The sequence below is a fragment of the Spermophilus citellus genome (genome assembly GCF_964194105.1).
Source record: "Spermophilus citellus genome assembly, chromosome: 5".
NCBI lineage: Eukaryota > Metazoa > Chordata > Mammalia > Rodentia > Sciuridae > Spermophilus > Spermophilus citellus.
In genome coordinates, this window is record NC_138186.1 from 42296123 (window position 1) to 42312928 (window position 16806).

A 16806-nucleotide genomic window follows, 5' to 3' on the forward strand; every position below is an offset into this window, starting at 1 on the left:
CCGAGTCCCCACCTCCCGAGTCGTGCCCCCTTCCCTCACCCACTCCCTTTTCTCGCCCCGCCCTTTCCGTCCCACAAGCCCTAGAGCCAGGCCACTCCACTCCAGGCTTTCTCAACCTGGGACCCAAGGTACCTCTCCTGGTCTCAGCCACTCCCCGCCCCAGTTCCCGACCCATCCGCAGGAAGCCTTACACTGTCAAAATGGGCTACATACACGACACCCTGGGTCAGTTCCCTCTGCCTGAAACTCAAGATGGGGATGAGTTTTCCGCAAGTGGATAGATGGAGCTGAAGACGCAGTGCATGAAACAGGAAGGGCTGAAGTACTGGGACCGGGAGACGCGGTAAGCCAAAGAGCTGGAGCAGATTTACCAATACAACCTGCAAATTGTACTCTGCTTCTACAACCACAGCGAGGACGGTGAGTGACCCCAGCCAGTTGCAGGTAACAACCCTTCCTCTTCAATGTGGGTGCCAGAGCCTCCCGAATCTCCAGGTCAAAGATTGACAGTGATAGTGGGAGACCTGCTCATTTTTTAAATTTTTTTGTTTTAATTAATTACACATGACAGTACCATGATCTTGATATATCATACATTTGAATCAGATGGGATATAATTTCTCATTTTTCTGAGTGTACAGGTTGCAGAATTACATTGGTCATGCAGTCACATGTATACCCACAGCAATAATAATGTCTATTTTATTCTGCTGTCCTTCCATTCTCCCCTTCCTCGGCCCTCCCCTCCCATCACTTCTCTCTACCCAATCTAATGTGACCCACTTCTTCTTTCCTGCTCATTTTTAACCTAAGAAAAGCGTGGGGCTCAGGTTTCCTTTTCTGTTTCAGGAAGGAAAAGATCTGAAAGGATCACCAGTTGGCTGAAGTGAGAGCGGGAGTAGGTGGGGGAAACTAATCATGGGACAAGACCAGGGTTTCACACCATCCAAAGGATGTACTGCTTGGAGGTGGGACCAGATTAGCACCGCCTCCGTGGGTTCTGGTTTGTGCCTACAATGGCGCGGATTATATTGCCCTGAAGAAGACCTGGGCTCTTGGACCTCGGCTGACACTGCAGCTCAGATCACCTAGCGCAAGTGGGAGGCTGAGGGTGTGGCGGAGGCAAACAGGGTCTACCTGGAAGGGGAGTGCATAAAGACACTCCTCAAGTACCTGGAGAACAGGAAGGGGACGCTGCAGTGCGCAGGTACCATTGGCTACAATGCAACTTCCAGATCTCCTGTACTTTCCCCCATGCGCCAATAAGGAGGGAGAATAATGGAATCCACATGAGAATACCGTCCTCCCTCTGATCCAAAAGAGTATGAGTGCAACTTGGTTTCCAGAAGCTGTGCCAGAGAATGACTCTAAGAACTATCCTTCTCTTAATTACAACTAAAGGGTCCTAGGGCTGGAGGGAAGATGATCCTTAAAATAAGTGATCAGTTTCCTTTGACTCTGGCAGCAATCTTAGGCATCCCTCAGTGACTTTCTAGATTTGTTCTTTATCCCAACCCAATGACTTTGGAATTCATTTCCTTAGCTTTCAGCCTCCATTCAGGTCAGAATCTTTCTCAGAGGCTTGGAGCCTCTTCCTATGGACTGTCTCACCCTGAATCTAGAACATAACAAAAAATAGGAATATTTCCCAAGATCCATGAGTATTGGTTAGTGTATGGGTTTTGTGCTCCCACCCCACACCTATTGTCCTGTCCTTTTTTCAGTGGACGATGGGAAGTAATGCAAAATGTCCCAATTAACTGAATCTTCTCAGCAGATTCCCCATTGACATATGTCACCCATCACCTGATCTCTGACCATGAGGTCACCCTGAAGTGCCCAGCTCTGGGATCAGAGATCACCCTGACTTGGCATGGGATAGGGAGGACCAGACCCAGGAAATGGAGCTTGTGGAGACCAGGGATTCAGGGGATAGAAACTTCCATAAATGGGCAGCTGTGGTAGCCGGGAGAGAAGCAGAGTTACACATGTGCCTTGTGCATCATGAAGGGTTTCCTGAACCACTCACCCTGAGATGGTGTAAGGAGGGGATGAGGGCACAAGGCCTGTGGTCAGGAAAGCAGGAGCCATTCTGGAGACCCTCGGCAGGGTCATGGCTGAAAATTGAAAGCCAGGGTCACTCATCCTCTCTTCCTTTCCCAGAGAGGGCTCCCCAGATCTCTATCCCCTTTGTGGTAATGGTTGCTGGCCTGATTCTCCTTGAAGCTATTGCTGCTATTATGATGTGAGTTAGAACTCAGGTAGAGTAAGGGTGAGGTCAGAGTTTTCTTTCCCAATCCCCAGGTAGCTTTTCTTGACTCTTTAACTAAGAAGTGTTGACCCAGAAAAACCATAAACTTGAAAGCTATAATTCTAAACATTTAAATATCCAAAAGATCAAAACTAAAATTTTGGGGAAATCTTTTTTTTAATTCATTAAAATACAGTTATTTGCATTTTTAAAAGGGATTTTTTTAGAAACATGACAGAACAGGTCAGAAGCTACTTTATTCCATAAAATAGGCAATAACATATATATATTGTTAAATGGATACATGTGCAACTATACTAATGACCGTTGCACAGGTATAATAACTATGAACATATAAACCATATTCCTAAATAGGTCAACAAGCAAAATGTATAAACACCTATCACTATGATTAGTAACTGTGCATCCCCAGGTTTATACCTGCAATAATCTGAAATACTGTATTGGACAACCTAAATCTTTTGACAAAATGAATCAGCACGCACAATAAATCACCATCAAATATGCAATTATAAAAAAGTCAAAACTTTGAGAAATTTTTGTCTTTCACAAATATAAATGTACAAAAAAAGACATTTCTTCTTTTATTGAGAAAGTTTCAGTGTTTTTACATACATGTTACAGTGCTTACACACAGTTGACATTCAGATAATGTACTTTCTTTTTTTGTTTTTCTATTTTTTTGTTTTAATTAGTTACACATGACAGTAGAATGCATTTATGCACTTTGATATACATAGATTGGATATAATTTCTCATTTTTATGAGTGTACATGTTGCAGAATCATATTGGTCAGGCAGATATATATATATATATATATATATATATATATATATATATGTGTGTGTGTGTGTGTGTGTGTGTGTGTGTGTATACACACACACACAGTAATAATGTCTGTTTCATTCTTCTGTCTTTACTATCTCCAAATCCCCTTCTCTCCCCTCCCCTACCCTCCCATCACTTCCTCTACCTATATAAGGTAATGGTATTCTTCACTAGTGCCCTCCTGCATTACTGTGAATTAGCATCAGCATATTAGAGAAACATCCAGCTTTTGGCTTTGTGGGATTGGCTTATTTCACTTAGCATGATATTCTCCAACTCTGTCCATTTACTGGCAAATGCCATTTCACTCTTATTTAAAGTTGACTATATATACTACATTTATCCACTGAGTATGCCACATTCCACTTAGTATATATACCACATTTTCTTTATCCATTCATCTATTGAACAATACCTAGGTTAGTTCCATACTCCAGCCATTGTGAATTGAGCTTCTATAAACATTGATATGGCTGTGTCACTATAGTATGATTTTAAGTCCATTGGGTATAAGCCAAGGAGTGAGATAGCTGGGTCAAATCGTGGTTTCATTCCCAGTTTTCTGAGGAAACTTCATACTGCTTTCCATAGTGGTTGCACCAATTTGCAGTCCCACCAGCAATGTATGAGTGTACCTTTTTCCCCATATTCTCACCAACATGTATTATTGCCTGAATTCTTGATGATTGCCATTCTGAAAGGAGTGAGATGAAATCCTAGAATAGTTTTGATTTGCATTTCTCTAGTTGCTAGAGATGTTGAACACTTTTTCATATATTCTTGTTGATAAATATACTTGTTGATCAATAGTATTCTTCTATGAAGTGTCTATTCAGTTCCTTAGCCCATTTATTGATTGCATTATTTGGTTTTATGGTGTTAAGTGTTTTGAGTTCTTTATATATCCTAGAGATTAATGCCTTGACAAGGTACTTTCACAGAGTCACATTTGCAAAAATCATAAAAAATATTGAGGGCTGGGGATGTGGCTCAAGCAGAAGCATGCTTGCCTGGCATGCGTGCGGCCCAGGTTTGATCCTCAGCATCACATACAAAAAAAGATGTTATGTTCACCGAAAAAAACTAAAAAAATAAATATTAAATCTCTCTCTCTCTCTCTCTCTCTCTCTAAAAAAAAATATTGAGACTCTGAAGGCCTTATACAGTTTATACCTCAATTATTAGATGTTGTGAAGATGAAATACAAAACAGGAAAAGTTTTTAAATAATGCTGATAGTTTTAAATAGTGGGGGAAAACTAAGAAGAACTTGAAATATGAAAAAAATTATATTACAGGGATAGAATACAGATAACTAATGGACATAGTTCAGAAGCTGGTGTACTTTCATGATCATTAACTATATTCTGAAGTCTCATATCATAATGAATAGTGTCTCTCTTTTTTTTTTCTTTTAGGCCATGGCTTTTCTTGAGAATATGTTCACACTCATTTTCTATGTGGAAATACTGCTTTTAAATTCTTCTGAGATTTGATATACACTGATATAAGAATTCCCTATTAATCTTTGCAATCTGCTGTGCCACACTTCGGTGTTGTTTGGGGTGTGTGGAAACCCATCTGTATCCACTCAAACAGACCACAAACTGAGCAGAAGCAATACTGGTGAATGAACACCATTACATAAATATCTTCTTATCCTACTGTGAACATAATTATCAGTAACTTCTCTGGCTTCTTCAGACAAATGCATCTTTAATTCATTAAAAGCTTCTGTAATTTCATCAGCTGAAGAGATGCCAATGCAGACAAATGACACACTCTTAGCAAGTTTTTGTTGTAGCTTGTATTGCTTGACCAATGCATTCCCCAGAATTTAGCTTTCTACCTCTCTAATATAAGTAGTTTTTTTCTCCCATAGGAATTTCCAGTGGGAAATAAGCTTTCAGCATTTGGGATTTTAATCATTGGAGGTTATGTTTTTTGATATTTTAGACTTTAGAGACATAAGAGCAAGAGAGAAATTCATCCCAATTGATGCATAAACCCAACACAGGAATACAAGAAATATAAAAAGAAAGGTAACACAATGTCTCCTAAACTTCATAATTCACAAGCAACTGACTCCAAAGACATTGAAGTGAATAAAATACCAGATAAATAATTCAAAAAATGATTATCAAAATAATCAATTAATTCCAAGAAAATGCAGAAAAACAACGGAATAAATTAAGTAAGTCAGTACAAGATATGAATGAGGATTTCAATAAAGATATAGAGATATTGAAAAAGAACCAAATAGAAATCTTGTAAATGAAAGACATGATAAGGCAAATAAGATGTTTCTTTGAAAGTCTAATACACAAGACCATGCTGAAGATGAATCCAAGAGCTGGAACATAAAGTGGCTAGATTTAAACACTCAGACAATATTAAAGAAAAGAAAATGATTAACTATGTTCAGAACATACAAGAATTTGGGGACAATATTAAGAGACCAAAGAATCATTGAAATTAAAATGAATGTGAAATACAGGCTAATGGAATTGATAGCCTCTTTAGGGAAATAACAGAAAAATTATCAAACCTTGAGAATGCATTCAGAATCCCAAATAAATAAAATCAATAAAGAGCCTCTCCATGGCACATGATTAAAATGCCTAGCATCCAGAACAAGGATAAAATTTTAAAAGCCTAAAAATAAAAATATCAGGTCACATTTAGAGGCAAACCAATCAGAAATACCTCTAATTTTTCAGTATAAACTCTAAAAGCCAGGAGGGCTTGGAATGATGTGTTCCAAGTAAAAAAAAAATCACTGTCAACCAATATTGCTATATCCAGAAAAGGTATCCATGAAAACAAAATAAAAATAAAAACCACCCAAGGTAAGCAGAAACTAAAAGAATTCATGACTATTAAGCAGGCATTACAGAACTTACTTAAAGAAATACTCCCCACAGAAGACATCAAAACCAAATCCCAGAGCTCACAAATGCATAAATCTCATGGTAAGAGTATCTAACCTAAGGGAAAACAGGATCAAATTCAAGATTAAAAATAAATCAAACTGGGAGAAATCAATAAACATCTCTCTGTACAAACACTGCATATAACTGGTTTCAACTCTCTAATTAAAAGCATAGACTGGCAGAATGGATTAAAGAACAAGATCCAACTATATATTGTTTTCAAGAGACTCACCTTACGGGCAAAGACAAATGCAGGCTAAAAGTAAAAGGGTGAAAATTGATACATCATGTAAATGTAGCTCAAAAACATTCAAGAGTAGCTACTCTCATACTGACAAAGCAGAATTTAAGACAAAATTAATCAGAAGAGACAAAGGAGTTAATTTCATATTGGTAAAGGGGACAATCGAACAAGATATAATAATAGTAAATATTTATCCCCCAAATATTTTTGCACCCAATTACAAAAGAGAGACACATTTTAAAGTGTCACACAGACCCCAACATGATAATACTGGGTAAATTCAACATATTTGTCTCACAATTAGGTCATTCAGATATAAACTCAGTAAAGACTCTTAGGACCTGAAAAATATTAAAAATCAAATGGACATAACAGACACTTGTAGAATATTTCATCCAGTAACACCTGAATATACTTTTTCTTCTCAGTGGCTCATGGAACATTCTTCAACATAGACTATACTTTAAGGCACAAGGCAACTCTTGGCAAATACAAAGAAAATGACATAATTTCTTGCATCTCATCAGATCATAATGGAATGAAATTAGAAACCAGCACCAAAAATCTTTATACAAACTATAGAAATATATGGTGATTGAACAATACACATTTGAATGATGAATGGGTGACAGAAAAAATCAGGGTAGAAATTTAAACTTTCATATTATCAAATGAGCATAATGATATGACACACACAAGAACCTCTGGGATACTATGAAAACAGGATATAAATATGAACTCAACTACTACTTAAACTGTAATGCGCTCCCCCTCTCTCTCTCTCTCTCTATATATATATATATATATATATATATATATATATATACAGTTATAAGTAGTAGTTGAGTGTATCCTGACAGAATTGTACATGCATGAAATTCAATTTCAGTTCATGCTCCCCCCTTTCCTGTCCCTCCTACCTATCCCCACAGCCCCACCAACAGTTCCCCTTCCTCTACTCTACTGCTCTTCCTTTTGCTTATGTATTTATTAATTCTTGGTTGGTTCTTTCCATTTATGCATAAAAGTAGAATTCCTTCTGTATATTTATATATACACATAATTTCTTAAAAATTTATTTCATATTTCCTCCTTCATTCCATCCCTCAGCTCTCTCTTTCTGTCTCTCTCAATATCCTTCTTTTACAGTACTGATATTCCCAATATCTTTATGATATCTGATCATCATTCCTTCTTTTCATTTTTTTTACTCTAGCTTACAAATTTGAGAGAAAACCTTCAACCCTTGAATTCATGAGTTTGGCTTATTTCATTTAGCATGATGGTTCATTTCCATCTATTTAGTAGCAAATGACACAATTTCCTTTTCTATTTCTATTTCTCTAATACATAAAGTGACTGGAGATGTAGTTAAGCACCCCTGAGTTCAATCCCTGGTACCAAAAAAAAATGTACAAATGGCCAATAAATGCATGAAAAAATTATCAACGTTTTTATCAATCAATAAAAAGCAAGTGAAAACTACACTGAAATTCTATCTCAATCCAATTAGAATGGCAATCATCAAGAATATAAATAATAATAAATGATGATGAGGATGTGGGAGTGGGGAGGGACTGTTGGTGGGAATGAAAATCCCTAATAACATTCATTATGGATATCATTATGGAGTTTCCTCAAAATGCTAAATGTAGAACCCCCATTCAATCCAGCTCTATCACTACTTAATGTTTATCTAAAATAATGAAAACATATTTTAGAGATATATAGATATCCATGCTTATTGCAGCACAATTCACAATAGCCAAGTATGGAACTAGCCTATGTACCCATCACCAGATGAATGGATAAAAAAATTGTGGTATATGTACACATGGAATTTTATTCAGCTATAAAGAAAAAGGAAATTATGTCATTTTCAAAACAATGGATGGGAAATAAAGACCATAATCTTGAGCAAAATAAGCCAGGCTCAGAGAGAAAAGTATGTTTTCTTGTCATGAGCCATCCATGGGCTGTGTGTGTGAGCTATGCGCATTTGAGAGTATGAGGGGATTGGTCTGAGGATACACACTCTTTGGGCTGTGCAACCCACGTGTGCCTTTTCTTTCCCACATGGCACCTGAGATGGAGGTGACTTGCCAAGATGTCAATCAATCTACTGACCACTAGACATCACAAAGCAAGATCCACCCTTCCCAACCCAAATCCTTGCAGAATTTGGGTGGAACTTTTTATTGCATGTCCTTTCCCCAATAAATAGAGGAGTTTTGTGGTGTGCTCACTTTCTCGTTTGTCTGTCTTGCTCACCTTGCCCTTTTTCTAGCGTGGGAGTTGATCTTTGAAGCCACAGAGCTATCCCTGACCTCTGCAATTGAGAAAAAGCTATTCTCATGTTTGTGTGGTTTCTTCATTGTTTTCATAGTTATTGATACAGCCAACTCCTTTGAACCACCCCATCACATCAGGTTGGCCTGCTGGAGACATTTTATCTCATATTTGGAAGGAGTAGGGGATGCTAAAAGTTGAAGAGTGACCATAAGCAAGACCACTGGGAATAGGAGGTTAAGATGAAGGTTATCAACACATCTTGCACTTCTGTATATTATACTCTATTAGTTAACAAGTCAGTAGACAAGAAAAAATAAACAGATAATTACAACTTATATAATGAATAAGAAGGAAACATTGGGATAATGTTCCTTTATTTTATTCTCAGTGTGGTTTTTCCCCACAGCCATACTATAAATACAAGTTAGGTTGTGTTATTCCTTGGCTTAAAACTTGACAATGATGTTCACCTCATTGCTAGAATGTTTCTCTCCTGCCTCTTTCTCTTCCTCATCTCTCTACCCCTTTGAAGGAAATTATTGGATGATAAAGATGTCTCTGTCAGTTTTATGGCATACTATCACTGGTTTCTATACTAACAAAGAACAAGGGTTCCCATTGTTTGACACCAAAACCAACATTTGGTATGGTCCCCCTTTTTTTTAGCACTATAGTGTATAGTCAGATCACATAATAATATTAAGTGTAATTTCCCTTACAATAAAGAATTACTTTACTACATTTATTAACTACTTGTATATTCTCTTTTATACATTATATGATGAAGTATTTTACCCATTTTTTCTTTAGAGTAATATGCCTATTAATCAAATTGATATGATCTGAATCTAAATATAAATCCTCAGACAGTAGATGGAAAAAATATTCCCCTGTTTTGTGGTTGACTTTCTTATTCTACTGATAATATTTTCTGATGAAGATAAATTCATTTGTGTTCTTTGAATTTATTTAATATTAAAATTTGTCCAAATGATGTTTATAAAGGTTTAAAGATTGAAGATGAACAAACTTTAACAGAAGTTAGGTTGACTAATTACAACAAGCATTTCAAATTTTCTCTCTATAATAATTACTAAATAATGAATTTCAGTTCAGAAGAAGCTGGTAAAAGTTTAAGCTCTGAAAGTATAAATTATTAACAGAAATTAACAGAATTTTATTAACAGAAATTATTTATTATAAGTCATTTAATGACTATCAGCTTAATAAGAAAGTTGTTGGTAATTTGCCGTTCTTTCCTATGTCAAGTTATGGATCAAATAGAGCAGAATTTATTTATAAGTAGTCATAAGAAGCAAATGAGCACATGGGAAATTTTATAAAGTCAAAAAATTATTTGAAAATTATCAGAGCACCTTCATGAATGACTAATGCCTAAAATTACTTAAATCAGAAAGCAGTTTTATAAAACTGTACCATATTTATTTTTGAGTTTGAGATGCAAATGATATATATTAAATAAATATTTATACTAGAGGTTAAATATTCTTCATGATATCCTAGAAATAAATAATTTAAATATTCATAAATATTTAATTTAGGCAAGTTATCCCAAGGATATATAAATAGCCTGGCATCAGTGTTTGTGTTACACCTTATCTTGGTGTAACATTAATATTAAGTAAATTCAAAGAAACCCCTTATCTTGGGGGTTTCTAGGAGTATAAATACACTCAACTGAACTGATTCAGTTGCACTGAATCAAAAAATATTTTTTTTTTAACTGAGAGTTTAGGTTCCAAAATAGAAACACTGAAACTTCCTCCCTTTGTAGGTAGGGTTTTGTCTATTAGATCCTGTTCACTATACTATCATATTCAGAAACCTTGGCTTTATCCACTAGCCTCAATTCTCACCTTCTGCTCTGTTCTGGGCTCAGATCTTTCTTCTATAAACAAAGTTTTCTATAATATCGAAATCGCTTGGGAGAAGAGCTGTCTTAACTCTTCAAGGCATTTTTACAAAAAAAAAAAAAAAGAGTAAAGATTTGACCTTTAAGATAGTAAGACACACAATAAAGTCATATTAATTAGAACTCAGCTTGTTTAATGAAAAAAATAACAAGTGGAGAAATACAGCATGCATTTGGGATCCTTGAATATTATAAAGATGATATCACTCATCTTTGAAGAAGGAAAAGCTAGTCTGTCTGTCTTCACAGAGACAAAGTAATGCCAATTCTTTGCTTACAGCATGTATAAAGTGACCTCTAAATACCTACAGTTGTAAATGACAAATATTAAACTCTACATCTGATAAATGTGTGGAATTCAGTGAAAGACAAAAAAAAGTACAAATTGATATGGGTGATGTTTCTAAAGAATTAAGACTATATTTCAGTGATTTCTAGAATTAAATATCCTCAGTTTTAGTTTGTAATTTATCACCAAAAAATTGAAGTTTACTTGAATCCTTTGAGCCTTGATTTGCTTCTGGTAAATGGTAACGGTTTTAGTACTTCTTTCATTCAGCCTTGTCTGAGAATTAAATGAACATGTTAGGAATTCAGAAAAATAACTTACACTTAAGGAGCCTGCAGGGGAGGTTATTTATTTGCATTATATTTGCAGCATATAAAACAACAAGGACTCATTAATGTGATTCATATAGAATGAACTCCTACCAGAGCAACAAAAATAAAAACCCAGGAAAAATATGGACAAAGTACATTACACATTTATTACTGCTATTAGGATCCTTCTATAGATGACAGATCCACATAGTTAACCCTTGGATTAATCAGACAGAAACTTTTACTAAAAGATACAAAAAGAAATGAAGATACACATTAGGAAAACCAAGAGTATTCTCTAAGCAGAGAAAAATGTAAACTTTTGGATGCCAAAATTAGAGAAAATAATCTAGGGTTATTACCAACAGTGAAGAGTCAGAAGAAACAAAAGCACTACTACTTCCCTTTACTCCTTAAAGTAATAGTAATAAGTGAGTAGAATATTAAATATAGCCATCTTTCTCTATTGATTAATAGGATATGTGACTCACTGATTAATTTTCTTTACAAATTGTCTTTCTACTTTAAATTCCAATGTATGTTCTAAGGGAGTGCCCAAGAAAATAAGTCTACACCTTTATCTTAGGAAATGAAAGGAAATTTGAGTAAGCAAATGCATTAGGCTATTGACACTTGTACTGACCATGACTCTGAAATTAAGAATCAAATGCAGTAAGAAAAGAAAATAGGAAGACCTACAAAACAATAGAACTCCACAGAGGAATATCATAACACTACTCCCTCATCATTTCAAATGTGGAAAGGTACCTGTTTATTCGTACAAGAATCCTTCTCTGCACCAGGGGACACACTATCTCTCAGGATTTTTATCTAGTGAGCCATGACTCATTAAAAGGCCAGCAGATTTTCAGAAAGCAAAGAAGAGGTTTTGTAATACAAAGAGTTTATTCTAAATTCTCATAATAAAATATCACTTTGAATATTTTTCTGTCATGTTTAATCACTAGGCTATAAACTTGAAAAGTTTTCGTATCTGTTCAGTGATTCTGAACACTCCATCAGGTAAGAGAAAGAAATAGGAGAAGGCTGAAAAGTTGCCCATATTTTCTATCTGATATTTCTATCTCATATTTTCTAATGAGTGATCTGTCTGCTTGTTGGCATTATAGCTAATTGTTCAGGATTTAAAGCTGGTTTCATATATTATCATGATTCCTCATCATATAGATTTTGAAAGCACTTTACTTCCCACATCTTTAATGATATAACTCATTATCAATTTAACATGCCTGGTTTTTTAGATATTCCTCAAGGCAAACCTGTAATCTCTAAATACTGAAATTGTAGGGAAAGAAACTATGTCATACAGAGGAGTGTGAGATCTAATATTGTTTAGAAGTTAGGAAAAAATAATTTGTTGTTTGTCTTCTTGTTTGTTTTATCTTTTTCTGTCATCAAACAGATTTTTGATGCAATTTTATTGGGTCAGAGAAGCAAGATTTATGTTTGGCAGATCACTTGTTTATTTGAAAGGGTGATAAACTTTTTGAACTATACACCCTGTGAATGGCTATTAAGAAAGTTATTCTGAATTATTGGAAGACAGCTCTTCCTGGAGGTATAATAGGTGTTAATTTCCCAAAATCTTCTCCAAAATAAAGCCAAAAGTCCCAGAGGTTCCCAGGAAGGAGTCCCTAGTTCATTCACTTTTTTACTCAGCTTCTTCTTTCCTCTGTGACTGTTCAAACCTCAACCGATTGTCCTTTTTTAGAAAACACCCTAATGTCTGCATCTCTTTTCAGATTTCCTTGTAGTTCTTTTTGTTCTCTCACTTTCTCCTCCATCTACAAGTTCCCCATATGTCCTTTCTCCTCCCTTCCTAATTATCAAGTTAACTAACTGTACCTGTTAAAGGAGGAACCAAGAGCTACTTGGAATTTTGTCTGCTTTTCTCAGTGTAGATAAATGAGATAACACCAGGTACATTACAAACATTATAGGATAAAAAAATCAAGAGTTTTCTCAGTGAACAATGTAGTCAAATACCAAATCTCATAATTAATAATTACAATTCCTCAAAAGTCTCAGCATTCACAAAGTAAATGCTATTTCAATTCTGCAAAAAAAAAAAATGAAAATTAATGCATTTCTTTAATAGAAGACAAGAATTTTATTTAATGGAAAGAAAGAACAGACAGAAAACACTTTTGCAATTGAGGAGACCTGGAAATTTGTGACAACTTTGCAGAGAGCTGATACAAAGAGACAGACTTCTGGTGTCATGAAAAACAATATAACTGCTGGTGATGCATTAAAGGAACCAAAAGTCAAGGAGGTGATTTCCACTTGAGGTAGAATATTCTTTGATAATATATTCCTGAGGACTGAATTTATTTCAGGCAAAGTAAAATGAGACTTAAAATGTGTCAAAGAGAAGACAGGATTTTAAAGGATTAAAGGAATAGATACTTAAGAAGATAGCATTACGTAATGTAAGGGGGAAACTTTAACTCATAGGAGGAAGAAAGTTGATCCAGGGATTTGGGCATCTTAAAAAAGAGTCTCAGGGCAACTAGACAAGAGAAAAACATTTTTCATAAAAAAAGTGATTTCAGATCCTACTTGAGAAAATACAAGGCTCAAATTATACAAGAAACTAAGCCCATAATTGGATATAGCAGTGATAAAATTTCAAATATACCTATACTAATAATGATTAGTGTGATCTCATTTCCTACTCAAATAGGGCTCTGTGACTTTTCCAAGAATGTCAATTAGAAAGAGATGAGAGAACAGCCCTAGCCCCATTTTACTACAGAAAAATTATTGCCCCTGTTTTAAGGATTGTTCATTTATTTAAGAACTTTATGATGCAATAATTCCATCCCTGGCTATTTTTCTTAAGTAAAATTCTTCAGGTTGCTTCTCAGTAAGGCGATCACAGAAGGTGGTAGAAGAAATTACCACCTCATGCAGCTGACTTAGGAGATGAAAAGGAAGTTGTTTTGGAATGTAGATGTTCACAGCTAGAGAAGACGGTAGACTGAAAACCTGCTCTAAATCCCTAAGAAAAAGAAAAATATTAATGACAAATCCAATTTTAAAAAATGACTGATCCACAACACATGTAGCCTAAACATTTAAATACTACACAAGAACTGAGGCAGGGTTTCATGCAAAACTACCACAATCTCCCTCAAAATTTTTTGTCTTAGCAAGAAAATCATCAGTTAGAAAGAATGATCCTCATTAGGAATAATGTTTCAGAATTACTTCTTCTTTTCTTTTAAGTGATGTTGAATCAGACTTCAGTCATTGAATTTCTTCTCCTGGGATTAACAGACATACAAGACCAACAGCCTTTTCTTTTTGCTGTTTTCCTCACAATCTACCTTGTGAATGTGGCTGGGAATGGAGCTATCCTGATGATTGTCATCTCTGATCCTAGACTCCACTCACCTATGTATTTCTTCCTGGGAAACCTGTCATGTCTAGATATCTGCTACTCCACAGTGACATTGCCAAAGATGCTGGAGAACTTCCTCTCTACACACAAAGCAATATCTTTCATGGGATGCATAAGCCAACTTCATTTCTTCCACTTCCTGGGTAGCACAGAGGCCATGTTGCTGGCAGTGATGGCATTTGACCGCTTTGTAGCTATCTGCAAACCACTTCATTACACTGTCATCATGAATCCCCAGCTCTGCAGCCAGATGGCTATCACCATTTGGGTCACTGGATTTTTCTATGCCTTGCTGCACTCCATAATGACATCTCGCTTGAACTTCTGTGGTCCCAACCACATCCATCACTTCTTCTGTGACGTTAAGCCATTGTTGGAGTTGGCCTGTGGGAACACTGAGCTCAACCAGAGGCTGCTCAATACTGTCACGGGGACCATCGCTGTTGGCCCCTTCTTTCTGACCCTTCTCTCCTATTTCTACATTATCACCTACCTCTTCCTCAAGACCCAGTCCTGCAGCACACTTCACAAAGCACTGTCCACCTGTGCCTCCCACTTCATGGTGGTTATTCTTTTCTTTGCTCCTGTTATCTTCACCTACATTCGCCCTACCTCAGGGAGCTCTAGGGACCAGGATCGCATCATTGCCATCATGTACAGTGTGGTCACTCCTGTTCTTAATCCACTGATCTATACTTTGAGGAACAAGGACGTGAAGGATGCCTTGTTTAGGGTGATCAGAAAGAGACCCTGACCTGAAGGGATTTAGAGAACTCTTCTGAGGCATAAATTTCCAGACAAAGAGAAAGTTGAGATATATAAGTATACTGCTTCTCAAATTGTTTAGAATATGTACAACAAAGGAAATTGGATAGCAGAAAAATTCTAAATGGAATAATGTGCTCTAGTTGTGTTAAACTATATATTCCTAGGTAACAGAAGGTAAACATTTATATATGGAACACTAACCATGAAACCCTAATGTTGAATTTGTTTTTAAGAATATCATATGATAATGTGATAGTAGGAGCAAATGTGACTCCATTTTGTTTTATGACTTCATCCTGTAAAACAACCATGCCAAGTAGAAGAGTCATGACTGGAGCAAGATGTTTTTTTTTTTTTTTTCCTTTTGCTATAGAAACCTTTAAGAACATGGAACTACCTAATGGGGCATTGTTTCTGTAACTAGGGTAATGGGGCTCTGTTTCGGTGACTGGGATAACTGTGATTGGTTAGGCTTCCCTCTGCTTCACTGCACTGTCCCACTTCTGTAACCTGGCTTGCTTGCATTGGCTAGACCCCCCGAACATCCCTTTTGTGGTTTTCAGGCTTATAAGGAGTGCCCTTGTAATTGTTCAGGGCTGATCAGGGGAACAGCTTTATGTTCTGGTCAGCCGCCACCAGTGTGCTTCAATAAAGGCTTGATTCTATTATACATGAGTGGTCTGGAAGTCAGTTTATGAAACCCTGGGATGAAGCTTTAACTATAACAATAATATTTATTTACAATATATTATAATGTGTTCTTATACATAACCAGGTATAGAAATGTGTGTATACTACATACATTTGGTATACATGAATAATATTTTGGTCTGTTTATCTGTGTGATCCTTCTAGGCTAACACATTTTAGACTTATCAATAAAATTATTACACTTTTATGTTTTTAGAAGTTTAATTTAAAGCTATGTTTATGTCATTGGAAACAAATATCAATTCATATGTGAGTTATGAAAATTTTTAACAGGTATGTCCTGATTATTTTTTGGTTTTGTCCTTTTAATAGATAATGATTCAAAATTCAAAATGTATAAAAAGGTAATGTGCATGGCCCTGTCATCTCTGCTTTCAGCTGCAGGCATTAATTCAGAGAAGACCAGACAAGAGGTGATGGGGTTAATAAAAGACAAACAGAGGAAAAGCACATAGAGAAAAAGCTGGGCAGTCAAACTCCACTAGTATTTGACTGACTCAGAGCTAGCTCAGCACATTTATTATACAGGTTTCATCAAAAGGTTATTTTTGAGAAAATTTCAGCAAAACAGGCAATCTGAAGAACACAGGACTGGTGAAACATGAGGGTTATCTGGGTATGTTCAGAATTCTCTATTCCCAGGAGCTGGTGCCTGAGCTCAAAGTCCAGAGTTATATAAATCTGTGCCTTTGCACAGTTTACATGGGCAGGCATCACCATAGCAACTGAGCCATCTTGATCTGCACCTTTACACAGCAAGTTCCCAGTGCTAACACAGCCATGAGTCAGTAAGACCAT

General features: G+C 36.0%; 1 protein-coding gene and 1 pseudogene across 2 annotated transcripts; both read left to right on the forward strand.

Moving 5' to 3' along the window:
- The first annotated feature begins 281 nt into the window (after nucleotides 1-281).
- LOC308650373 (popy Class I histocompatibility antigen, A-1 alpha chain-like) lies at nucleotides 282-1965 on the forward strand (annotated as a pseudogene). Its single transcript has 3 exons — nucleotides 282-343; nucleotides 979-1207; nucleotides 1778-1965. The product of its transcript is annotated as a popy Class I histocompatibility antigen, A-1 alpha chain-like (transcript).
- A 12391-nt stretch (nucleotides 1966-14356) lies between these two features.
- Nucleotides 14357-15283, forward strand: LOC308649859 (olfactory receptor 12D2-like; the record flags this gene model as incomplete). Its single annotated transcript, XM_081295706.1, has 1 exon — nucleotides 14357-15283. The coding sequence occupies one exon, from the start codon at nucleotides 14357-14359 to the stop codon at nucleotides 15281-15283; it is 927 nt and encodes a 308-aa protein (XP_081151832.1).
- Between the last annotated feature and the right edge of the window lie 1523 nt (nucleotides 15284-16806).